Source organism: Apteryx mantelli, chromosome 1 (assembly GCF_036417845.1).
Source record: "Apteryx mantelli isolate bAptMan1 chromosome 1, bAptMan1.hap1, whole genome shotgun sequence".
Classification (NCBI taxonomy): Eukaryota; Metazoa; Chordata; class Aves; order Apterygiformes; family Apterygidae; genus Apteryx; species Apteryx mantelli.
In genome coordinates, this window is record NC_089978.1 from 74,872,906 (window position 1) to 74,899,440 (window position 26,535).

General features: G+C 42.4%; 1 protein-coding gene across 1 annotated transcript in view; it reads left to right on the plus strand.

Moving 5' to 3' along the window:
* The window catches only part of SH3RF3 (SH3 domain containing ring finger 3), a 259,303-nt gene that overhangs the window by 209,420 nt on the left and 23,348 nt on the right, over window positions 1-26,535 (plus strand). Inside the window, exons 5-8 of the mRNA XM_067295285.1 lie at window positions 279-379; window positions 5,446-5,616; window positions 8,816-9,066; window positions 13,192-13,505. Coding sequence (XP_067151386.1) covers window positions 279-379; window positions 5,446-5,616; window positions 8,816-9,066; window positions 13,192-13,505 — 837 coding nt within the window. The remainder of the gene's footprint in view (window positions 1-278; window positions 380-5,445; window positions 5,617-8,815; window positions 9,067-13,191; window positions 13,506-26,535) is intronic.

Below are 26,535 nucleotides of genomic sequence, written 5' to 3' on the forward strand. Positions count from 1 at the left end.
GCTTTCTAAATGTTTTAAGATTTGCATGCAAGGTACAGCTGAATTTCTCTGACATGTACATGGAAATGCTGTTAATAAGCTAATATCCCTCGTGTCAGAAATGTATTTTTGGAATGGTGGCAGCTAAAAGATGTTTTTTTTATGCAGTATCAGGAAGGTAAAAAGTCTGTGATTTGACACAGGGTGTGATTTCTTCCTCTGTGCCTTCTTCCCACACCATTTTAGGAAGCAGTGGGCTTCACCTTAATCCTTGTGTGTTCTTATTTGTGTTTTTTCAGGATTCCCCTTCAGTTGGAACAGCCACGGTGGCTGGTCCCAGGACAAGTGCAATAATTGGAGATCAGGGAACACCACCAAAGGTCCAGCTCCCCCTCAATATGTAAGCAGCCATCTCATCTCAGTCACTGGTTACTCTTTGTTTCAAATCATGTGTGCATGTGTGTTTACACTTTGAATCTGAAAGCCTGCATCTCAGACCAGCAGCATTCTGAGAGCACAGTTACTGCAGTTTCATACATGGCCCAGCCTCTGCTGAAGTTGGAAAAGGAACAGTGAAAGGCGAGAGCCCCCCCTTTCTATGTAAGCCTTTTTCTGCTCCTGGTATATTTGTTACAGCTGTATGAATCACTGTGAAGCAAATGGAATGTCTCTGAGCTACAGAAAATCTTATTCCTTCGATTAAAGCTCTTATAAAGGTGTAGCCCCATACAATCATGCACCTGATGCATTCATCATTAACCAGAAAAAATGACCCAATTACATTTTTTCAGCACCATAAACAAAGACATCAAGTAAACTTTTTAAATGCAAGAGTATTGTGAGCATATGAGCTTATTAAATAGTATTTGGAAGAACAAAAGGTTGACTGGATACAGAATACAAATGATAGATTTCATTATAATAAATCTCTTATAGCCCAGTTGGTTTATTTGGTACCTGCCTAGTTAAACTACTGAACCCTTTCCTCTGATCACATATGTCTTGTGAAAGCAGTAGAAACATACTGACACACAAACATGCACACAAATATTTTAGGGTTTTATGATATAGGGAAAATAATGTCTGAGTGCACAAATAAAATCCTAAAATAGCATAGCAAATCTGCTTTAAGGAAAATAGGGAATTTGGAACAGAACCAAGACAAAATTGTTCTTAGGTATGGTCTTCTTAGATTGTTCTTCTTTTACGTCGTCTTATATTGTTCTTAAGTGAGGTCTTCATACTCAAAGGGTACCACACATCACTCTGCCCCACAGAGAGGTCACAACATCACCCTGTAGTCATCCTGTCCAGGGACAGGATGTCCTGTCCTGTGCTGCACCTGAATCCATGCCGCCCACCCAGAGCTGCAGTGCTGGGGAGTGTGCTGTGAGGCAACCACGTTGGCTCTCGAGCCTATAAGACCTGCTTTACTGAGGCAAAAATCTTCTCTTCCATTATCTTTTATTCTTCCAGGCAGAAATACCACCAGGAGTATCTCAGCACTTAGACCAGGGAGCCTGTGTGAAATATAGTGGGGCAAAAATTTGCTTTAAACATTGCTTAGATTAGGAAGCACTAATTGCAGTATTTCCAAAATTTAATTGCTAAACCAGGATATCTTCCAGCTCAGTGAAAGAAGAATGTGCTTCTGCCTCTGTCCCTCAGCAAGCCATCCCCTTCTCTTTCCCATTCCTCTCCTGTCGTCTCCCCAGAGAAGCAGCCTCATAAGCCGCTCTGTCATTTTATATTTACAAGCCAAATTCCAGTTGAAAAGGAAGTGTTATCTCAAAGCTGTAACAGAACCAGAGAGGAACAGCCTTAAATAGAGCCCTGGGAATTCTGTGTTATAATTAGAGTCACAGACAGCTCCCTTAGGCCAAGAACATGAGCTACCTTCTAAGTTAGAAATTTTTTTAGGGAACTTTTTATAAAGATTTTGGCTTCATCTAGGTCTTACTCCCCAACCGTTAGTCTCACTGTTTTACATAGCCCAGAATAACTTGTTACTCCATTTTGTGAGATTTCAATTGTTATTGTTTTACTCCTTTCATCTCAGCTGCAGAAAGTTTGTGAGTGAAGTTTTACATCTTAAATCTAGAGAATGGTGAAATGCAGCCAGGTTCGAAGGCTTTGGCTTAAGTAAAGCCAGCCTCAGCGAGCCGAGCTGTTAGCCATGATTCTCTGCCAAAGGTAGAGCCCAGAAACAATTGCTGGTGAGTGAAGCTGTCCGTAGTCAAATTGTTTTCAGCTGTGCCTGACAGCAGGTGTCCGACCCATCTCTCTCCATGGTCCCCTCCCCACCAACATATTTGGTGTCTGGATGGGGTGGACATGTCCGCCACATCCAGCAAACGTGGTGAGACCCCGATAGAGTCAGTGTGCTGCTTGTCGCAATCTGTTGTCCCTAGTGGACAGGGTTTTCACTGCACATGTAGGTGAGATTCAGGGTCAGGCATTTCCATTTTCTAAGTGCTGAGATACTCCTGGTGGTATTTCTGCCTGGAAGAATAAAAGATAATGGAAGAGAAGATTTTTGCCTCAGTAAAGCAGGTCTTACAGGCTCGAGAGCCTATGTGGCTGCCTCAGAGCACATTCCCCAGCACTGCAACTCTGGGTGGGCAGCATGGATTCGGGTCCAGCACAGGACAGGAAATCCCCATGCATCAGCATGCCTTGGGCTCAGGTTATCCAGCCTTCACACAGCTGTGAGTGCTGGTTGCAGAGTTGTCCAAGTGGCTCTGTATTGAACCAGACCAGGTCTAGCAGAACCATCACCAAACCTGAGTTAATAAACTTTCCTAGGCCCTTGTTAGCTCCATGTTGAGTCCACAGACATCCTTGAAGTGTGTTCAGAGAGTGTACAGCAAGATGCTCAGCACAGGTTGAGACTGCAGGATTATTAGCTTAGGACATGAAAGCAGCTGTACAGTCCCCAGATGTGACGGAGAACCAGGAGCAATGTAGCTGTGCTGCCTTGCAGATTATAGGCCCTTCAAAACTAGGCTGGGCCAATGTCTGGGTTTGGAGAAGCCTCTGTCTCTTTGCTGACTGTAGTGGAAACCCTCAGGGACCAGCATCCTGCCTTCGCCACATAGGTGGTGTGATCACATAGGCAGTGTGATCACCAGTCCATTAAGAAAGCACTGATCACATCTGTTGTACCAGAGTCATGCCATACAGTTGTCACATATAGTTATGAGTTTGGCAATACCAAGATTGGTCAGTTTTGGCATGGAGTCCAGGCTGGACTATTGTACATCTTCTTTTAATCTTTGCAAGGATTTTGGTACTCTCTCTTGCATATGTTTAGGCTCATTTTGATTATTGTTTAATTCAGACTTCCTGGAGTTTAAGTCGGAGGAATTTTCACAGAGGAGCAGAAAGAAACTAATAGGAGAGCTGGAGGCAGCTGCAAGGGAAAGCAGCCTACAATCCACTTATCTTAAGCTAGTTTTCCTTACACCTTATTCCAACATGTCAACCTGTAAATTACATCGTTATATATAGCCCTTTGGGAAAACAACTTCATCTCTCTAAAATGCTGGTGGTGACCGTTGCTTTAACCCTAGCTTCTGAATATGACACCTGGGTAAGCAGCAACTTAAGAACAGGTAGTCAAAACTATGTTTTTTGCTCCCTCAAGTGAGTGCAGTCCTGGCACTTTCCATTGTGTCCTAGCAGAGTACTGTGCAGAAGATTTAGCACTGAAGCATGTAACCTTGTTTCATGCCAGGGAGATGCATTTAAATGTTCTGTAGTTCATATGTAGCCTCATGTTTTCCATCAGGTGACCAACAACAGACCTGATCAAGGTCATGTGATTATACAGACTAAACAAAGGATGTGTAGGATGGTTTCTCCCATCTGTTGACTAATGAAATATAGTTTCCGATTAGATCTTTGTACTCTATGCACATGGTAAATAGAGCCAAGCACATCAACCTAAGGATGCCCCAAGGAGCTGTTACCAAATATTTCATATTCTTCTCATTACTGCTGTTTATTTACTGCCTTCAGAATAAAAATTAAGAAATCTACTGGTACCATAAAGAAGTAGAATCAGTAAAACTAACAGGATTTATTTCTCAATTATATTTCCTAGAGAGCAGAAGTAAAAAGCCATGTATCATTTTTATTGGCTGCAAGTCTACAATCACAATGGTTATAGTTTTCATTATTTCTCTGTTTCACTGCTATGAGGTGGGCAACAAGCGTCTTCTTACCCACCCCCTACCCTAAAAGCATTCTGCTGCACTTTGTAGTGTAAATACATTCTTTGTAAGTGTTTCCCCATTTGTCCTAATCTCTCTGCACTGCCTCTAAGAAACAAAGCAAAAAAAAAACCTCAAGGAGGCATAACCTTGATCAAGAATTACCAGAAATCCCTTTTGGATTCATAGAAAGGTGACAGTGCCAAAAATTGATATTTACAAAGAAAGTGTTGTTTTCTGTGTGCATTCTTGCTATCCTCTCCAGACTTTCCGCTGTTCCCCGAAGTGCAAGCAATCATTCTTAATTTTCAACAAGGATCTCTCCAAACAGAGAGATTACTTTTGGGGACTTTAAGTTGTAGTCATTTCATAACATTAGACACATCCCTGAAGTAATGACAGAAGAACAAAAGAGAGATAAAAAGAAAGATTCTAAACAAAGAGAATAAATGAAACTATAATTAAATAAATAAAAAGTTCTACATATTGGGTCCCAGATCAAATACTTATGAATATACTTGCATACAAAACATCTAAGGCCAAATTCTACCACTTACTTAAGCAAAAATCCCATTGAAGAATTTGGCCGTCTATCAATTTTTGTTTTATCCACACGATGTAAGAATTACTGTCCTGGATCAGAACAGTTCAGTGTGTTGTTTCTAGCACTAGTCAGCATAAAAAGCATAGAGAAAGCTTCAGGAAAAGTAAAATATTAAATATTATATTAAATATGTCTTAAATATTTTAAAATAGCCTATCCAGAAGAAAAGTTTCTTCTCACAGTCCACATTAGAGGTGGCTCACACCCTGAACCATATGAATATATACTTCATCCAGATGTTAGACTTTGGAAATCCCTACTATTAGAATCCTGGATATTCTTGCTATCTGTGTAAAAGCCTAGTCCTTCTGAAATTGCTGTTAAGTTCTTAACTTCAGTGCTGTTTTGTAGCAGTGTTTTCCTCTGACTGATTGTGCATTAGGTGCAGAAGTATGTCCTTCTCTTAATATCTAAATTACCCCTTCCCTTTAATCTCATTAGCTGTCCCCTTATCATCTTAGCATTTGATTGATATGTTCTATGCCATTTCTCATTCTGTGTACTGTAATTATGTCCTGTCTTAATGACTGTTTCTAAGCAGTGTGTGCACCATGGCACTTTCTGGCTCTGTGAGGCTGTGATCGAAACAGGACAGTCCTGGTTTGATGTCAGCTGTGTGCTTTCTTTGTGTGTAACCTCTCCCTGCAGCTACCTAGCTCTGTATGCCTACAAGCCTCAGAAAAATGATGAGCTGGAGCTCCGCAAAGGTGAGATGTACCGGGTCATTGAGAAGTGTCAAGACGGCTGGTTCAAGGGCACATCTCTGAGAAGTGGGATGTCTGGAGTCTTCCCAGGCAACTACGTGACTCCGGTTTCCAGGTGAGGACCACTGGCCAAAAATGGCTATGCCTGGGCAGGAGGTGGGAGGAATTCCGTGTCTTGAGGACGCTGGAAAAAAGGATAAATCTGCTTTTAAATCACGTTCCCCCTCCAGAAATTTTCCAGTGGCAGTGTCATCCATTTTAGGCTTGGGTAATGCAACTTTCTCGTTGTGGCTTCGGAATTACTCATATTTTCAGAAGACCTTGTTAATTGTTTTAGATGTTGACACTTACAATTGGTCTGATGGGCCTAGCCTTTATTGTTTTAAAGAATCTGTTGGCTAATGATTTCATATCATTATGGAAATACTGGTCATGTAATGGGGATGAGCAAAGCAAGGAATGCTTGTGACTTGCTTTGTGGTAGCCCTCATTTAGATTTTGTTTTTCTGAGATCAAAGCTCTTGGGTTATTTGGATCAGGACTAATGTTTGAACCATTAAAATTCAAAATTGGTAGGTGAATTCAGTAAATTATTTCATGTTAGCTACCTCTGTCTCAATTGCAGAAGATGAGAAAAGAAAGAATAGCATGTTTGGGAAGGAATGCCATTTGTTAGAGTTCAGTATTGGACAACCCCAAATCAAAAAGTGTTTGTGATCCAGAGCCCGCTCTGTGAAATACTCTACTAGCTGAGGAGAAAGTTCACCGGAGTGTCCCAGACTGTTTTGTCCCAAGTGCTCCTTGCCAGGTGAATGTTGCCAAGCGTATGCCCATCTCTCCTTTAGAGCAGCCTTGGGTTTGTGAATTGCACTCACTCCTCCTCGCATGCTCTGGGTCTCTCCTCCCACATGCACACAGTCCCCACCATTTTTCACTGCTCTCCAAAGAAGTGCACCTCACATTTCAGAAAGTGTTGAAATTGAAAAATGATTCCAGGTTCATTCCATCTTCAGTTTATATGAAGTTTGTAATATGTGGACTGGGCAAGACTAAAAATTAAGAGAAGATTAGATGCTGATAACAGTCTGCTGACAGTCCTAATATTGCATTTCAGTCAAAAAAAGCATTAAATCATTGAGTCTTAAATGTTCATCAACCTGAATATATTTACCTGATTTTTATAGAGCCCCTTGACTGCCTTCACTCCTTGCCTCTTCAGGTCTTAATTAGTAAAGAGGTTTATATTGAAGTGTTGGTGATCTGAGTCAGCAAGACTTTATTAAATGCAACATGTCACAGCTAGAACAAGACACAGGGAAGTGCTAAAGGGCAAAAATGCTTCCCACAAAACCCAAGAGCAACTTTATGATATATATATATTTATGATCCTGTGAGCTAATTAAGTTCCTGCATAAATCACCCTCAGTGAGAACAGCAAGAAAAATCTGATAGGAACAAAATCTCTTGTTTGCTGTACTTCCAACTTACTTTGTTCCTCTTTATTTTGGCAGCAAAGCAGAGGATTAGATTCATACGCGTTTTTCTGCCACTCTGTACAAAACGCAAGAAAAAGAAGCTGTCTTAATAACACTGGACTAGATTTATAAGCCACTAGGGAATGCATGTGTGAGCAGAGTCTAGTGGAAGAAGACTCCCAAGGCAGGAACCTTTGGAAAGAGAGACAGCCACAGGAGAGCAGAGAAAATTTGCCACATGCAGCATCTATCCAGCTTTACAGGAGTCACAGATAAATTTCTCCACCTTTCAGTGTGCATGTTTGCCCAAACGCAGCTCTCAGTGGATTATTAGGTGTGCTTTTCTGACAAACCCAAGCCAGCTCCAGCTTCAAAAAGTATGAAGTAAAAAAAGAAATTAGACTCATTTAACAAAATATAAACCAGGCAAATGATGCACGATGAGAAGAGTCAAAGATTTGATGACACTACTGTGTTATTTTTCCTCCTTCTGTGATTTTTTTTTTCCAAGGGAGAGCTATCTTCTGCACTTTTGGATCATATCTTCTAGCCTGTCTTTTGGTCTCTGTCAGAATTTGTACCTTCACATGCACTGTTTTCCTCAGAAGTAGTTCTTGTCTTCTGAACCAGACCAGATTCTTTAGCATACTCCTTTTCCTTTCTCTGCTCTCACACAACAGTTTCAGCCTCCAAAGTTCTCCCTTCCCACAACCCATATGCTGATTGTGCATATGTGCATTTGTCCTTTCTGTAATCCCCTCTTCTCTTGTTCACCTCCTGCCCTACTCTCATTTCCATTTGCTCCACCATATTTCATTCTGCATCATATCCTCTTTGCTGTCCTCTTCTTGAAGAGGACATTGGCACATGGGATGGCCAGGGAGAGCAGAAGACCACTAAGTGGTAGCCTTCATTTAGATTTTGTTTTTCCCTCTGTTTCACAGCATCTCCCACTGGGAAGGCCAAAGCACTTGGGAATCTGAGTGAGAAACTCAGCAAAAGTGCTGCTGAGCAGCAGCCAAACCTGTGCATTACTGCCCTGTTTCCCTGGTCAGAGAGTTTTTACTCAGTGGTAAGAGGAATGAGACCTGCTCGTCACAGGAATAGCTCCATACTGAACTCATTGCATAGGAGAAGCAGCCTCTTTCCTTCCCTCTGTCACACAGATGAGAGAAAAACTCTGCATACAGTTCAAGTCAGCAGTGAAAGGGGGGTTGTTTATTGTTGGAGTTTCCTTTCCAGGAAGGTCAGCTGAGTTCCTTTCCCCTTTGCATTTCCTTAGCAAGTCTAACCTAGAGCTGGTTAAATAACTAGAGTAAGCACTCAGCCAAGTCCTGCCAGGCTTGCTGCTTTTGGGTCCCCTGCAACAGACACACAGAGGTTTGGTGCTCTCCATCTTTTTTTCCCACCCTGGGGTTGTATGAAGATTTGGTCTCAAGAAAAGATCTTTAAGTCTGATTTATTTGTTACTCCTTTACTGCCCGTAAAATAGCCTTTGGCACACAAAAGGACATTTGGGAGATATCATTTCCTCTGAATTCAGATTTGGATTTTACTAGAAATTATTCAGACAGAAATGTAACTTAAGAAAAAAGTGGTTGAAGAGATCTTTTCATTTTTGCCTTGCACTTCTTCCCACAAGATGAAAGGGTGCAAATGTCCTCAAGTGTACTTATAACTGTGTCCTGTAAAGAAAAAAATAATACACATAGCTCAGTTTGTTTTAATACCAGAGTCAGCATTATGCTGAGGCCCTTGAGTAACTCAGGGCATTTATCACTACGGTGGGTGAGTAACAGGGTCCCTCCAGGACGCTCATGCACTGCTTCATCCACGCAGAGTGCCTGTGGGAGCTGGGCAGCCCCGCAACAGTGGAGCCGGGGGAGCTCAGGCAACGAAAGGGACCCCAGGAGCCATCCACCCTGGAGGGGCAAGTCACACGAACACCGCCACGGCTGTCAGACCAGTTGTTCCTATCACTGCGCCTCAGACTCATCCCCAGCTCCAGGCAGCCTCTCCGCAGCTGAATAACTGCTTGAGATATTCGGCTCAACAACCAGCCAGCCAGCCACGCAGCGCCATGCAAATGGGTATGTATGAATGCCTGCTGATGCCTCTCGCCACACGGTTGCAGGATTGATGTTGCATCCCTGGAGCACAAGCCTCTGGAATCTGCCAGTCCCCGTAGCTGCTTTTGCCAGTCTCTTGTTTTAGTCACAGCTCAGTCAATGTGGAAAAGAATATGTTTTATTTGCTTGTAATATTTATGGGCTTCTATTGATCTCTGGGAACCAGGTTGTGTTTATCAGATTGTTCTGTTGCTACAGCTGAAATAGATTATAGTGTTTACAAATATTTATACAACTTATCTGAGCGAAAGCAAGCACCCTGCATACTAAGGAGATTAACAGTTCCGAGTCCAGTTGGCTTGCTGACAGAAAAAAACCTGCTCTTATCACAGAGCAAGTAATATGCGACTTAAAATTAAGAAGCATTTCATTGGGCTTCAGGGATGAAAGGTATTTATTAGGCAGAACAGGACCTGGTGTTAGTGATAAAGCAAGAGATCTGAAAAATACCGCCACCTTTTTGAAATGAGAATAAGAGCTTCCCGCACCAGGGGGCCTCCGTTCTTTCTAGGTTTCCTTTTGATGTAGAGCACAATTTTCTAGAGCACAATTTATGCCCCTTTCCCTGATGTTAAACAGCTCTCATGTTGAATAAAGTAAAAGTAAATCCTGTGGTGGAACTTTATAGCAAAATTTAAAACATTTTGTTTCTGACATTTTATGGGAACACAAGCCATTGTGTTTACAAAGAGAGATCACTAAGGATTGTGACTGTTGAAAACTGAGGTCTTAGAAACAAAACAGAGCAGATACAAAAGAGAATTATACTGCCATGTAAGTCATAGATTCATACCTTTGGAAGCCAGAAGGAACCATTATGACCGTCTAATCTCACCTCCTTCCCAGTCCAAGTCAAAGGAAAAAAAAGTCATTAAATACACATGAATCTGAATCTTGAACAGTGCAGACTCCTCTGTTGAACACACAGTGGCAGGTCTTTACCTGACATCCATGTCAAACTGGAGAATAGTCTAGTTATCCTCTTTTTGTCTGCTTCAGAGGGCTGCTGCTTTCCCTCAGGCTTACACACATCCAAAAGCCCTTCTGCTCACACAGAGCAAGGGCAGAAATGTCCACTCTCGGAACCAGGTGCATGAAGCGTAGCGGAGTGCCTGTGGGAGAGCAGTGCTAGGTCTGCCCCTGTGCTGTATGTCTGGCATCAGAGCCTCAGGAGCACCCGTGCACCCGCCCCTGGCAGCCCAGTCCGCCCTTGGCTCGCAGGACCTATTTAGGCAGCTCCTGGTACCTCCTGTCCCCTCGCCACTGGAAGGACATATTCCCCTGAGGCTGAGATGAAGGGTTATTTTTACCCCATGCACCTGGAATGCCACAGACCTTCCCTCCATGGTGCTGCTGTGTTACGGCTCCAGCTGCTTCCTAGATTTAAGACTGCGCCTCCAGGGCACTCTGATGTCTTAATCTGCCAAGGAGTCAGCAGGCCAGGTAAGGCACAGACCACAGAGCTGCTCTGAAGCCTCATAAGTGGGGGAGTTCCCAAGCCATTCCAGAATTGTTCGTGACTTTTTTTTTTTAATTAAATAAAAGGGGTAAATAAAGGAAAACTTTAAGGATTACCAGTATTTCTCTCCATAATAGATGACCTGACTGGTAACCTGTGGGTAGCAGCCCTTCAGAAAAGGTCTCTTTAGTCCTGTGAGACAGAGCAATGCAGACCCACTTCTTGAAAAGCTTTACAAGAGAAGCAAGCTGACACAATATTCCAATCACGTTTCTGTTGGCTTGCAATATACATGAGTAACAAATCAATTGTGCACAAGGCCACTAGTGTAGGAGTACACCCAAAATGAAATATGAGTGGTGTAGAACAAAAATAGCCTTCAGTGAGCATTGCTAATTAATAGCATGTTTGATGCAGCACAGTCCAGATCCAGAGATATCAGAGCAAAGACATACATTGGAACAGTAAGCTGATGAATTTACAGAATAAAATGTGAGAGCCCTGCTCACAGTTGATTTTTCTCAGTCCATTTATTTTGCTGTTTCTCGTGCTTTCAGTTTCCTTTATGTCTGGAAACAGAGGACTATATGAAAGAAGTAATGTACCTACCTACTACGATTATCAAATCAGTCTTCTGCATCCAGGTACATGCAGTGAAATTCCATTGTAGTGCTTTTATTCTAGATTTAGGAAAGCCATTCCTCCCCACAACCAGCAGTTTAAAACCTTGACCCTGTAAGCTTAACTAGCCCAGAAGATTAGATTTCTGGCAGGAGGGGTGGTTCATTACACAGGTTCAAAACAGGAAAAATCAGAAGGAGGGAATCACATCAGGATAACCAGTGGTGCCCTGTCTAGCTCTCTGGAAATGAATTACACTTTCCAATATATGTTCTTGGTAATCTGGGGAGGGAAAAATGGTAAATAATAATAATGACAGCCTTGAAGGATCCGTAGTAACAATTTTTAGGCCCGTCCACATCCTACAGGCTAAAATCACTGCAAGTTTAAGGCTGGTTAATGATAGCTTGGTTGCTTTGCTATGAGCAGCATTAATAAAAAGAGATGTTGCAGAATCAGGGAGTAACTGTGAAGACGATCATGTAAACAATGGAGATGCTTGTCTGACTATCACAGGCCCATCTGGTTGAGTATCCTTTGGCATTATAGGTCACAAGGCTACGGGATGAAATTCCCTCCTGGCCCCAAGAGTGCTCAACTGGTATACTGAGTATGGTAAATGGCACTCCTTATCTTTTTAATCTCTAGTAATGGGTGCTGTTGTTAGCCATAGAAATAGAAAAATTGTGGTTTGAGTTGTTCTAGCATTGTTGTTTAGTTATAGTTTGAGCAGTTGCTTTTGGTGCTGCATAAAAATGTATCCTGCTGATAAGTTTGTAAGAAAGAAAACCGCAGATAGACCAGGTCAAGAATTTTCCGATGAAATGCTTCTTGCCCAAAAGAAAGCTGATTTTTTGAAATCAAAACTTTTTGTTCAGGAATGGATGTAGTTCAACCAGACTTCAGCCAGGAAGCTGCCCTGGCTCAGGTTGCAATGAGAAGGAGAAGGAAAGGCAAAGAGAACAGGCAGCTATCCAGAGCTGTTCTCTGCAGAGGATAGACAGATCCTGTGTTTTCCATATCCCAGGTGAATGCCCAACCACCAGAATAGGGGCTATTGTGGAATGGGTAAGTAGGTTGTGCCCAGAAAATTCTTCAAAGGTTCCAATTTTGCACTGATGCAGAACTAAACCAGATTATGAAACCTTGAAATTATTTGCCCTACTATTGAATTGTGTGAGTGAGTGAGTGAATGTAGCCTCAGGTTCTGGTCTATGGATACTTGAAATAGAATTGTATGTAGGTTATGCCTAAGCAATCAACTAACTTGGAGGTCAAAGAAAACAACATTGTAGAAATGGACCTGGAGCTCAGTCGTACTTTTTGACAAAAGGCATGCAAGATGCTTCTGAATCCCTGGAGAACAGACCTCAGCAGTACATTTTGGTTACTGTTAAACAGATGAGCGCTAATTCCTGGTTCCTAGTGGTTAAGAGCAGGGTTTGCTCATCTGGGGAAGGAAGGCTAAAAGGCTCAGCATAGTCCTTTAGGGACCTTACTGGGAGAGACAAGGCTGATCTCAGAAATACTCTAGTGAATTTATGCTTAATTTATCTTGCACAACACAGTGATTTGCTGCTGATCATTTTTGTTAAGACTGAAATAAGGGAGCTTTCTTTGTAATTGCATTCTACAAGGTCAGTTTGGATCACGTAAGCTAACCCTTTGGGTTCACTGCTGCATTGCTCCAAAAAATTAGCAGGAAGCCAACAGCAACATTATAAGGGGGTCTCAGAGATTCTGAAAACACGGCTCAGTTGGAATAAAGTAAGAAAGCGTTTTAAAGTACAGTATGTTTGTTATCCATTTCTGAGCGTGGATGGCTTCCTGCCGCTGCTATAAGGGCAGGTTCCTGCCCCGAGCCAGCCCTGGACCTTCAGGCCAGGCCAGTGCATTAAACGGCTGTTTTGGGGTAACTGTAGTAGGAGTTGCTGTCACAGATCTACAGTCCTAACACAAAGTGGGCACCAGGGCTTAACGTGTTCCTTCCTGTTTTCCCTCCGCAGCTCACCCGCCAGCGCAGGCCCCAGAGCGGCCGACGGCCACGGTCTCGCCTCTGCGCACGCCAAGCTCGCCCTCCCGCCTGCCAGCCGCGGCAGTCCGGCCTCACCCCGCCGTCTCCCCCCAGCACGGCCACCAGCCGCCGGCCCCGGGGCTGCCGGGGGCCCGGCCCGTCATCCCCCTCACCTCCGCCGCCGCCGCCATCACCCCTCCCAACGTCAGCGCCGCCCACCTCAACGGCGAGGCCGGCGGCGGGCCCCTCGGCGGGCTGGCGGCCCCCAGCCCCGGCGCCAAGGCGGAGGAGAGGAAGAATGAAAAGGTACGGTGCTCCTCGGGGGCGGCCGGGCGGCCTCTGGGGAGGGAAGCAGGGCCCCAGTAACCGCCGGTTTGTCCCCTCCTGCGCTTGCCACCTCCTCGCTGCAGCCCGCGTCTTTTGGGGCTGATGCCTCTCCTGTGTGTGGGAAGGGGTGTGATGCTTCGCCAGGTCAACCAGCCACGCTTGAGGTTTAACGTCTTGTCTGCCCCTCAGAGTTACGGACTGCCGTTATCCCTAACTCGCTGTCGCGGAGGAAGATAAAAAGGCAAGGATCCTCTACTGAATGTAACGTTCCCGCCTACGTTAGATTTTGGAAAAGTTGAACAAATCAACAAGAGATGCTGTTGCCTGCCAGGCCCTCTGTGAGGGGCAGAAGCTGCTTTTCATCATATACCAGCTGGGCATCCATAACTCAGACTATTTTCACACTTCATCTTTTTTTCTCCCCTGCACCTGTTCATTGGTTCTGCTTTAGCGTTATCCACTTGCAGATGAGAAGTGAGGGTAGCTCCTAATCTGTTAAATTTCTGCGTTCTGGCACTCCCAGTGATTGGTGTCTGGATCTTACAAATTCACAATAGGGCGGAAAGACATTATAGAGGGGTCTGAGGCGTCAAAACCAGATGGTCAAGTCAGAAGCTATCTGCCTAATTACATGGAAGAAGTTATATGGGGTACAAGCCTTAGGGCTGGGGATAGAAGCATAATAAAACACTGACGTGTAAATGGCAGGAGCTGTTTAACTGCTCTGTAAACATCTTGATTTCTTTCAGAAAATTTCATTGCAATGGTTCAGTGAAATAGGGAGAAGTGGATTAAATATGACTCCTTGCAATACATGATCAATACATTGCAGGTTCAAGCTTTTAGGGGTCAGCACTGGGACCAGTACTTCAGTGCCCATCCCTTACACACCTTGCTAAGGAAAGCCAGCATGGTGGGCTGCTTTAAGCACTCAGCCTAAAACACTTGATCCATAGTAAATATTTTGCTTTTAACAGAAGTTTACACTTTGCTAAGTTGCTATATATCAATGCTGAGACCCGTCTCTGTACTCCATAGCAGACCCTACTGATTAAACTGCTTGTTGGAAGCAAATCCCTAGTTTGTATCTGAATAGCAAGAAGAGATGTGGGGGCTTGGTTTTTCTTTGGACTTGCAGAAATTCCTTTCCGTAACTTCCCCAAGCTTTTCCATGGTGACAGACACATATGGGGTAAACATTTACTCTGTACACAATAATGTTAAGGCTGGAGATCTCTAGAGTATGCTGAGGGAAACTGGTACATACCACATGTGGTCAGGGTCAGAGATAACTCCTCATTTCACAAGATGAGGAATGTGAGTTTTAAAATCTCTTCCTTAATCCTGTCTTGAAATTTCTCCAAGTGTCTTTCAGTAAACATGAGAAGCGTATAGAACTTCTGCTCTGGATCTGAAAATTAAGTATTTGTTTTCAAAGAATGAATTCCAAGTATATATCAAGCACTTCATGGTATGTGACCAGTACAATGCCTTCTACCTCTGCAAGCCAAAGAAAGTGTATGGTATTTGGCAGACGGTGGTAGATATGCATGTTACCTCAGAAACATCTTCTTCTTTCAGGCTTTGTATAGTGGCATATTTAATGCTTCCTAAAACTCAGCAGGCTATTCTATACATCCATATATTTCAATTCATGTGGGATTACACACACAGATTTCCTAGGCAAAATTATACTGAGTTCCCTCTTAAGGTCCTAGTTAAGCTTTCCCAAGCTGTTATAGCTTTAAGTTACTGAATTTGGATGCAGGGAAGTGAAAGTCATGATTTTTTGAGCTTCATGGATAATGAGGAGAAGCAAATAATATATTACAGCAACACAAAGAGCATTGCCAAAGACTAGTACGATACCTTGAAACTAGGAGAGAGGAGTGACAATTTAAATTGTCATCTCTGATTGGATAGAGTGGTGCATAACTGTCCCCTGTGTTGAACAATAGATTCCTGAATCTACCCATGTCATATTTTGCTTTCGTTTTAGGAAGATCTGAGTTAATGATGCTTCCTTTCCTATTAGAAGTAGTGACTGATGTTTGGCCAGTTTAAGCTGTGCTCCTATTCTTTGCATAATCCAAATCAAAGCCAAATATCTCTTTGAAGCCATTGAGATCTTGGATAGTGCCAGACTAAAAGCCATATAACTATTCAAAAAAGAATCTGAGAGTCAGAACTGGAGCTGTATCTGGAACCACACTTGATATTTCCAAAGTGGAGGCTAGTTGAGCAGCTTCTTTGGTAAATGGAGAACTGTTATCACATTCAAAAGGAAGGTCTGTGGAGAGAGGCAGTATCTGCTATCAGTACAGCTGTTAGGAAAAAACAGACAAGGGGCAAAAAACATAAGCAGGGACAGAGCTAGCAAGCTGCCAGGTAAGCAAAGATTGGAAGCTGTTTATCTGAGTTAAGTTTCATTATATTAATCAGTCAGGTACTTTGAGATGGAAGGAACAGAGGGGATGTTAACAAGAGGAGTGGTAATAAGGTCTTTAGCTCTACTGAACACAAAACGGAAGAAATACACAGGTAATTATCTCCTGAAAAACTGAGATTAGCAATTATGGTTTGAGGTAAATTGTAATGTGCCATAAAACTAACATCTTTGCTGAAATCAATGATTTTTGTTATCCAGTCATGTTGTGGATTTTAATCCCCAGCCTTGTCTTTCGAGGTATTTTGTAGGATTTCCTTGAGGATAAGGGCTGAGTGATCAGTGGGAGAGTGGCTGTTTTGTGAAACATCTTCTTGTTAATAACCTCGTTCTTCTGCATCCTGATTGTCAGTGTGAGTTCACTGTGAGGGTGCATGGGACATAGAAAGAAGTTTGCATTCTGTGATGAACAGGCTGAGAATCCGTTGGTTTTCATGGTCCTTTTATAGAAGATGTTTCTTGTGAGGGCTATGGAGATAAATTGCAATTTTTGCATGCATCACTCTGATGTAGTCAGACATACTGGTCTTTGGGAAGTTTTCTTCAGATGAAGAAGTTCAGATGAAGTTTAGCAAGGCTGCTTGGCTGCTGGCAGGCCAGGCCAGGGGATGGTGGGAAAAAGTATTTTAAAATATGGTCCTCTACTAATTTATGTTTTATGATTTCCTATCTAGATTCCACTCAAGGATACCAAATGTGACATCAAGGGGCAGCTGTTGTAGGGAGACTGTATGTGTTATATGGGGAGCTTGTTCCAAGATGGTATCACTTATTCCTTGGGAACAACTCTATTGAGTGTATTGGTGAGATAGTCATTGTTAATGCTTTCCTCTGTGAAAATGTCTTAGATGCCAATGATATATCAGAAGGTTTTTTTGGTGTGCAGCAGTCAGATATAGACACATTCCAAGACTTCTCTAAAATGAAGGGACTCTGATTCCAATTTTTACTCTTGTTTCATTGTGGTTTACATACAAGTGGCAGAAATAATCCCAAAGGTTGTGGTTTTCAGCTCAGTAGAAATAGTTTGCTTGCTCATCTTCTATTAAAATAGCAAGTAAATCCTTAGGTCTGTTTTTTGCCATATCTAGTTCTCTAACTTATTTTGTGAAGGTCTTGATCAGAACTTCTAAACCGGCAGGTAAACCTTGGCACCTACATTCGTATTTTCATTCACCCTCATAAAAGGCTCTGACTGTCAAATTCCCACTGATTTAATCTGGAGACAACAGGAGGCAAAATTTGGCCTCCGCACCAGTTTTCACTTGTCTGTGCACCTATCCCAGGAGGATCCTGTCTGCAACCGGGCTTTTGCTCAGCTTCTCAGCTCCTTGACCAGTCTCCTACTTGGTTAGTGAATAGTTTCAAAGCTGTCCTCCCTTGCCAGCTGCTGGTGGTAGTTGATGAGAGACTGAGCAATGGATAGTGCTTAAGTCCACTGTGCAACAGTGCTTGAAAAGTGCTCAGGCAGCCGAATACTTGAAAATCAAAGCTGTTGCAGTGCTATACTAACTCAATCCAAAGCAGCAGGAAAGGCAGCTCACACAGAGGTAGAGCAGACACTACAGGAATAACAGACTGGGGATAGAATAAAAACAAAAAAGCATGGCAGAAGTCAAAGAAGTAACATGATAAGGGCAGCATAGGAGAGATGTGGGCATTAGTGGCTGCCAGGAGGTATAGCAGGAGGCAGCAGAGAAAGCATCCCAGTGGGCATGGTTGAGGTGAAGGGTGCTATATAAAGCCTGCAGAAAGGGAACATGAAAGGGGAAAGCTGGAATGGAGGTGCTGACATTTAGCTAAAGAAAGCGGTTGAACAGAACAAGGTGTAAAGTTTTCCCAAATACTTCCTGTTTTAAGCCAATTTGTCTTCTTTTCCAACAAGGAAGTTTCTTTTCTCAGAAGGAAAATAATAACGCCCCCATAAGTCACTCCCCAAGGTTATGTTCAGGAGTGTCCCTAGAATGTCACAGGGACAGGAGGGAGTTAGAACAGAGAGCAAATAGGGAACATCATTGTTTCCTTTAAGGGTGGGGATGGTTTCAGGGGTTCTCTGAGCTATAGCTTCATCATTTGCTAATAATATCTCCATGTGTAATCATCTGAAACTCAGAGAATACAATCCCTGTCCCTGAATCTTCTGAACATCTGAAAAAACAGAATAGATATCCCAGCGGTGGAATGGAAGCAAAACCCTGTGTTATTGGGGCTTTTTTAAATGGGGACCCTACTTTTCAGTCATGATGAGCACTGCTCAAGTTCAACTGGTAGATTACAGCTGAGAGCATGTAATTATGGTGTGACTACTATTTTGACCTAGGTCAATTTTTTCTATCATAGTTTCTGCTATACATAATCTGGTGTGGTGCTTAATACCTCTGATAAAACCACTTGTTTGAATGAATTAATGCATTTCTCATTAAATGTGCTCCTCATTACGTTAATCAAATCAAGCAAATCACACTGGGTGGTTTGACCACTGTAATTAAAGTTTCTCTAAAATCCACTCATTTGGCTTTTGATGAGAATTTTGATTAAACTCCTCCAAAATATATGGCACAATTTCTGTTAAAGAGAGAAAAAAAGAGCTTGTTCTAGTGAGCAACCTACTAATTCATCACTCAGGTACACCAGCTCTTTTCTGTTGTACATAGCAGATCATATAGAAAGATTTGCAAATCAGCAACATAAAATTAAATGTTTTTTGTAAGTGTACTGAGAAAAAAAAATCTATTTGCAGCTTTAAAATTGGTAACTGTGTTCCTGGAATTTGTAGAGGAGCTGGACAAACAGCGTGCAACAAATGGGAAAATATATTGTGATACTTTTTACTGATGTTAAGATAACAAGAGTCACATCTTCAGAAAAGGACTTTGAACATGCACCAACAGTTTTGCATGTGAGGACTGAATCAGTAAACATCTCTCTGTTCTTTGTTCTCACCAGTATCACTCACTTTCCCAAATATTGGTCATTCTGCTCAAAATAGCTGCATTCCTCCAATGATATAGTATGTCTGGCACGATCCTGGTGTAAGGACTACGTTACAAAATAGAATAAGCCAAAGCCTGTTCTCTGGCCCTGCAAACAAATGTCACTGCATGACTTGCATCCACATGTCTATGCTTTCTTCTCCACCCAAAAGAGGGTGATGCATCCAGACTGCTTAATGGGAACAGTCATGGTGCGTTGTGTGGCCCAGACTGTGCCCGTGCATTGTCCTGGGAGAGCGCTAGCTGACATGGGCCAAAACTACAATGAATAATGGATGCAGACCAGTGTTTGATCCTAAATCCTGGCTTTTTTTTTATGTACTGCTATAGACATGACCAGGCGGACCTCCTTCTCCACCACTCCCCTTTTCTGCCAGTGCCTTTCTTTGCCTTCCTCTGTTTTGCAGCCCAGTGCCTGGTCCCTCCAGGCAATGTCCCTCACGGTAGACCTTGCCTGCTCAGCAGCCCAGCCTGGCTTTACATAGGGTTGGAGACTAGGTCAAAGTCCCTTTGAAAATTTAGCTCTGTAAACTACAAGATGCTTTTTGGCTTGATTTTATATTAAAACTCTCTGTTTAAGCTATCAGTTGGCAACTTCCTAAAGAACCTTATTCTACAAGATAGTGCACCTTCGATTTTCATTTACTAAGTTTTAACCTTTGTATTGCAACTTTTTCTCGTACTAACTTGTCCCTGAGTGAAATGGGTTTGTTATCACTTCATATCTGCTAAAGAAATTGAATTCCTTATCCAGAAAATGGAAGATCAGTCTCAAAAGTGAAGTGCTGAGCACTTGTAAGGACTTGGTAGATATGAAATGACATGTCAAAAATACTGGTCACCCGGGGACAAAGAAAGGAAGCTAAGGACAGAGTTGATGGAAGTAGATTTTTCAGATGCAAAGTCAGTATGACTAACCCTGAAGTTTTGGGAGAGGAATTCCATTTTCCTAATATATATGAAATGATTTACTATTTTTCATATTACAACCAGTTCACCTAAGACAGCCTCCTAAGTTGTATGGGTATGAAATGGAACGATAACAACTGACTGACTAAATGAAAGCAGAGCAAGAAATAAAAATAAACAAAGTGCACAAGAGCAAAAGAGCCTGGTTTGAATTCTTAGAAAAACTATCAAAATGCAGATAGCATTAAGAGGAAGTAACATTGAGATAATAATATAAAGATTTGCATCCAAAAGGTAAAGAATAAATTCTGTGAAGACAATTTGTTCAGATGCTCTGTAGGATGTCCGAGTTGATCCTGGAGCCACCAACGCCAACATTTCACAAATCATTTTCAGAGTGAGATTTGACTTTTCTGTTCAATTTGTGTTCCAGTTTGTTCTAAAGTAAAAATTCTTTAATTTGAAATATTTCAGTCCAGTTCTCTAAAGAATTCTGTGCAGAATACATACTGTTAATCCATTTCCTTTCAACAAAAGAGGGAGGGTTGTGTTCTGCACAAATGATCCACTGCTTCCCATGCTCCAGAAGGCGAATCTTGGCTCTGTGACCAGCAAGTGATTCACCAGAAACTTGGCCAGGGAGTAGAAACCTCTTTTTCTGGTCATGTGAGTTCAGGCCACAAATTTCTGTTTTAGGGCAGAGGACTCGTGCTTAAAATCTCTCCAGCATCTTCTCCTTCATCGTTAGAGTTTAATTTGAAAGGACAAAAATCTGGCAACTCATTATCATCATCATCATGAATATTTTAAGGCTGGCAAATAACCTAGCCAAAAGCATGAGCCCCAGCTGTCAAAACATAGAAAACTTCAGCTTTACAATAAAACAGATTTCTGTTATTTCTGACTGGCTCGGATTCTTTTGCTTAGATCAAGGGCAATAAGCCATTGATCAAAATTTCTTTTTCTTCTTTGCATTTTTGATGTTAGGAAACGCTTTCAAACTCCCCACAGATATTTCAAGCATTGACTTTGCTGCCAAGCAGTCTCTGAAAGCTCTTCCTCTTTGCTCTCCTCTCCCCCCTCCTCTGCTATCTTCCTCATAATACTGTCAGAGGATTTCTGAAGTGTCCACAGTAGGTTTCTCTAACACCATTTCGAGTGGTTCTGTGCTGTTTTCTGCGGCCATAAGGGGAGACAGATCCAGGGGAAGTGTGGATGGAGAGTGCTTTAGCTTCAAGATGAAATTCAGTTTATCTACTGACTGGAAATGAAGCTGTTTGGATGCCAAGACACAATGTTCTGCTGGCACCTGTGGAGACCTAATTTTCTAATGCATAAGACCCGTGGGTATTTACTAAGTTCTTAGCTCTGTTTGGGGGGAAAAAGTAGAACTGACAAAAGAAAGAGCACACACGGGAGTGCTGGAAGCAGCAGGCTATCATCATGTGTGTGCATGTGTGTGTTTGTGTATGGGGTGTGTGAGCACTACGGTGTAGGCACTGCTATGGCATTCCTGTGCCTGCAGAAGCAATCAGCCTGGCCTAGATGGCTGGATGGGGGCATGTTGTGGGAGGGGATAACAAGCATCTTCTTTTATTAGTCCAGTGAAGTGTAGGCACTGTGATGGTGTCGATGGGAGACACTGCCACGTCCCAGTTGTAAAGGGATCACAGAGGCCGTCTGATGAGCTAAGGGGTGTGAGTGACAGAAGGTAAAGGCAGTGATGTGAGTTGGAGTAGCCCTCCCTTCCCAATTGAAAAACTGCTCATTACTTGGCAGCTCTGGCGTTACCATGTCTCACGCTCAGCCAGAGGAAAACAGTACAGCTCCGCTGTCTTCTGCTCGCCCTCTGCACAAGTCCCCATTTCCTAGCCCCTGCCACAAGCCTCCAAACCCTGCCTCCAAGCAGTCCATCACAGCCGAGCCCACTGCCTGCCCAGCTCCTGAAGACGCGGAGGGCAGGTGGTTTGATCCCTCATTCCTTGGTAACAGTAAGCTCCCGGTTCCCACACACAGGTGAAAAACCCAAGTTTTTCCAAAAAACGCAAGGAGGACTCCTGCCCTCCGCTTGGAGCAGAAGCACAGAGCTGGCATGTGGCCTGCCACTGCCCTGTCCCCCCAGACAGGATGATACTTGTCATGATTTCATTCCAGCAGAAAAACACAGTAAAAAGCTGAACACCTTGAAAACAACACAGCTCTGAAAACCACTTGCAATGTGTCAGAGCTGGTGGCGTCTTGGCCTCCCAGGAGTCATGTGCTTTGTGCCCAGGACTCATTTGCTTTGCTTAATGGATTTCCAACTATAAACTCACAAGCCAGTAAGTTGTAAACAGCCAAGAGGCAACACAGATTATTCACTGAGATGTAACAAGTATCTCAAGTGCCAGTACAGTTGTTTTATGGAGACAAAGTCTGAAGTTTTCTGTGAAAACTGGCTATAATCAACTTTTCAGTGTCCCTGCTTTTCTTTTCAGTTGTACAGATACTGATATTTTTCCTTGCTTAGCTCCATAGTTACTCATAATAGCTGGATTAAAATATCTAGGGTCGCTGCAGAAATACTTCAATAAGCTCTGTTAGAAGAATTACATAAACTAAATGAAAAGACAGTTTCTGTCAAAAGGTAAACAACAGTACTGTAGGAACAGCACTTCATAATGGACAACAGCTATCTGCCGCATGTTTCTGTTCTTATCGTGTAACCTGAGGGCATAACCAAGGTATAGTAGAGTGATACTTATCTTATTTTGTACATTTTTGTTTGCTTTTCATTTTGCAGTAGTAGCAGGAAGATTCACAAGCCCTCAGCTTTCATTTTGCCAAATGGCAAAGTCACTTTAGAGGCAAACGGTCTTTTTTTGTTTGTCTGAATGTCTCAAGCATCTAGTAATTCCTTTCAGACCAAGTCAAAACGTGGAGTCTGTGCTTGTCCCTGAAGAAGGACTAATGAATAATGCTCTTAAAATGCCCTCTGGAGAAAAGATTATTCACAGGAATTCAGAAAGTACATCATACAAAAGTTGCTTTTCAGGCACTACAACTGCAGGCTGCCCTTAACTGATTAATAAAGGGTGTCAACTAGTCAGCCTTTTAAAAAACAATTAATTATAAAAACAGAACTCTCCTGTTGCTTTGCATTTTTTGCATTTATTTTGTTTGGTTCGTATTCACTGATCTGTTTCTTTAAAGGAAGACTAAAAAAACTAAAATATTCATCTTCACTCAGAGCTCACTGTATTGAGCCTGCTAGCAGCAGCCTGGCATTGGGCCTCATCACCAGGTGCCCCAGGGAGAGAAGAAGTAATTTAATGCGAGTCCATGGCCAATTTATTTTGCAGTAAAGTAAATTTCCTGTACTATAGTTTTTAGTCCCAATTCATGATCAGAGTATACTGTATGAATAGTTCAGAACAGTTCAGAACTGGTATGTTTAAAAATGAAACTAGCTGGCTTTTTTGATGATTTCAGAAATCTCTATTTCCTCCTGCACACCATCATGTTATTCTTCATATCTTAGGTTTTGAGAGAGACGATGGGGGAGGACAGGGAGGCAGAGTCTATCAACACAATGGTGCCTGTTGTGGCAAGGGAAACGCATAACCTAGGCTTTGATCAGGACATAAAAGGGAGAACTGATTTTGCAACTTTTTAAATTTTTCTGGACAGGTTTTATGTCTAAGCCAGACACTCTCAGTTGGCAGGCTTAGGTGCAACCTGGCTAAAAGAGATGCTGCTGGCCAGCAGGGTAAGTGGCGCAGAGGAGCACTGAAGGATCATAGCCCGTAGGCCCGGGAGGGATTTCCGTTCACCAGCCATGAGAAAGTCAGATGTGTGCTGACTACCCACCATAGGGGTTTGTCTAATGTTTCTTAAAATTGTTCAATGAAGATGAAGGTAGTTCCACAACTTTTCTGGACAATCTGTTCTAGTCTTTTCATACCCCTGGGGCTAGAAAATTCCCTCTTATCACTCCTGAATGTTCTATGCTTACAAATCAATCTTGCTTCTTCATGTCCTGCTCCAGATGAATGGAGTCAACAGCTGATCAGCTTTCTCCTTCTAATAACCTTCCACATATTAGAAAACTAATAAAGTTCTCTGCCTTCAAGAATTCTCCCAAGTGCTTGCAGATTCACTCCACTCAGTGTCAGCTTCAGGTTTTAGTGAGTGCACCCTCTAGCTCATCCACCAACTAATTATGAAAAGATTGAATAGCATGGGGCCTAATACAAGCCCTGTTGGAACCCACTTGAAAGGCCCTCCTAGTTTGACAGAAAATCATTATCAGGAACACATCGCAAAGTAACCAGTAGCCTCTGGTTTTCTGTCTGCAGTTTGAGTTCTGGTGTGTATGCTGCTGGGTTACAAAAGAGAGAACATGAGAGACTGGAAGGAGCCCCTCAAATGCACACAGTCCTGTCCTAGCAGGAAGAAGTCAAAAGAACAAACTTGTAAAAGATATTCATCATATTGCCTGATCTACTATGGGAAGATTGTCAGATGCAAAAATAGTAATCATAGTACAGGAGCTTGAACAGAAGTCATGATTGCTTAACTAATTCTTTTTTATCTTTATAGGCAGACACATTCCAATCAAACATGATCAAACTGAAGATGAAATGATTCTAAGTTAATGTTTAGCTATACTATTTTACTAAAATAAAAATAAGAAAGGTTGTCAGTCTTTTTGCACAGAACATCAGTCGATCAACCACTGGGGTCCAGAGGAAATCTTGTGCCATTATCTGCATACGTAAATGGATTTTCATCTTTCTCTATAGTAGGCAGGCTTGGAGACAGACTATTATGACTAAGCTGTCATTTCTGCTCCAGTGCTGTAGTGATTGTATCTTTATATAGTTTCCATCATTTTCAGATATGAGGCATATGTGACCAACATCTTCACAGAGGTATTTGAGGCTTACATTTCTTGCATGTTAAAACAGACTATTTTTTGTTATCATTGCTAATAGCAATTTTTTATTATTATTTTGCTAAAATAGGAAATATTTTGGCTATTATTATTTGTCAGGACCCACCTTCGATTTCAGGTCACACCGTCCTCTTCTGTATCAATCAGCTAGCTGGTGGAACAACGAAGAATACACTGAATTGTTGTTGCTAATTATTTGTGCAGTGGCAGCACCTCATTGCATAGCATGCTCCAGACAAGCAAGAAATGAGCCATTAGTATCCAGAGTGCTCCTGAGGCTCCAGGCATGAGTTTGTGTGTAGCCCATGCGAGATGCCACTCACTGGCTACACCACTGAAATTAGCCTAGACCAATTTTGACATAAAGCATGTTCTTGGACATCTCTGGTTACCCAGATGAGCTTAAACTGACATTTGAGCTTGCATGTTTTGCCTCCCAGTTGAAGCGGACTGAGAAAATGGAGAACGTTGGTTTAGGAGGTGCATGTGACGGATGGTAATTTGTTAAATCAGTGCAACTCAATTGCATTTGTTCATACGGTCATACCTGCAGCTCATGTGTCAGGGAAGACTAAGTGGGTAAAACAGACAAAGAAAGAGAAGGTAGAATGAAGGGATAAGATTGCACTGTAAAATGAACAGGGCTTAGTGGAAAAGGGGAAAAAGCCACAGTGGTATTGACTCCCCGCTCCTACTTAAACCCTCATTATTCACTTTGGTTTTGCAACATTCTGCTATTTTTCATTGATGATTCTTCTTGCTCATCTCTTTTAGAAAGGAAAACTTTATTCTCCTGAAGGGACCTGACCTTGACATAAGAGTATTGCTTTTTAGCGAATGGTCTTTGCTGGCTCCATTTTTATTTTTAAATAACAAAAAGACAAAACAAGGAAGAAAAGGTGAAAGCCAATTATTGCTGTAGAGATGATGTTCTTGCTACAAATTCTGCCAGGACTTAAGCAGCTTCTAGCAAGTCTTTTCCTATTGCAAAGCTGTGTCCTTATTAGTAATTACAACCCAAGTGTTGTGACATTTGGAAAGCCATCACTTTATCAAAGAAATTGTCATACACATGCCTTGGCATTCGTCTGACATTGAGAACCACTTATTTTGCAATTCTTTAAAATGATTCTCAGATTCTTTCTTCCTTTTTTTTTTTTTCTTAAGAGCATGTGTGATAAATTGATCCCTAGGAAAGAAAAGGACCTAAGCCACCTCAGTGTGTCCCAGGAGTAATTCATAGGGCATTGCTTGGAAACGTAGTAGAATTGAAGATGCCTGTAGCACTGCTGACAGGAGAGACTGCAGGAGGAGAGTGCAAAGCTTATGCACAATAATAATTGATTGTACCTCAGTGCTATGGACAACACCTCTGTCCCTGTGCTGTGCTGTCAAGTGCAGCGAGGCCTGCGATATCCATGGATACAGAGCACCTGTGATTCCCTGTAGTCCCACAAACTGCGCGAGGTAAAGCTTCCCTTTACTCTGAGAAGAGAAGCTGGCAGGCTGAGCAAGTTGCTGTTTCTTCTTGATGCTAATAAAGTATCGCTTGTCTTGTTTGAGAACACACTCTCATGAGGGCATGAGGGAATGGGGACAGGACCTGGTATTTTTTATGTGAAATACACTAGGAACAGTTTTTTGGATACTCAGATTTGATGTGGTGGGAGCTGCTGAAACTGGAGGACAGCTTCCAGAGGGAGAAAAATTATTCATGCTCGTGGC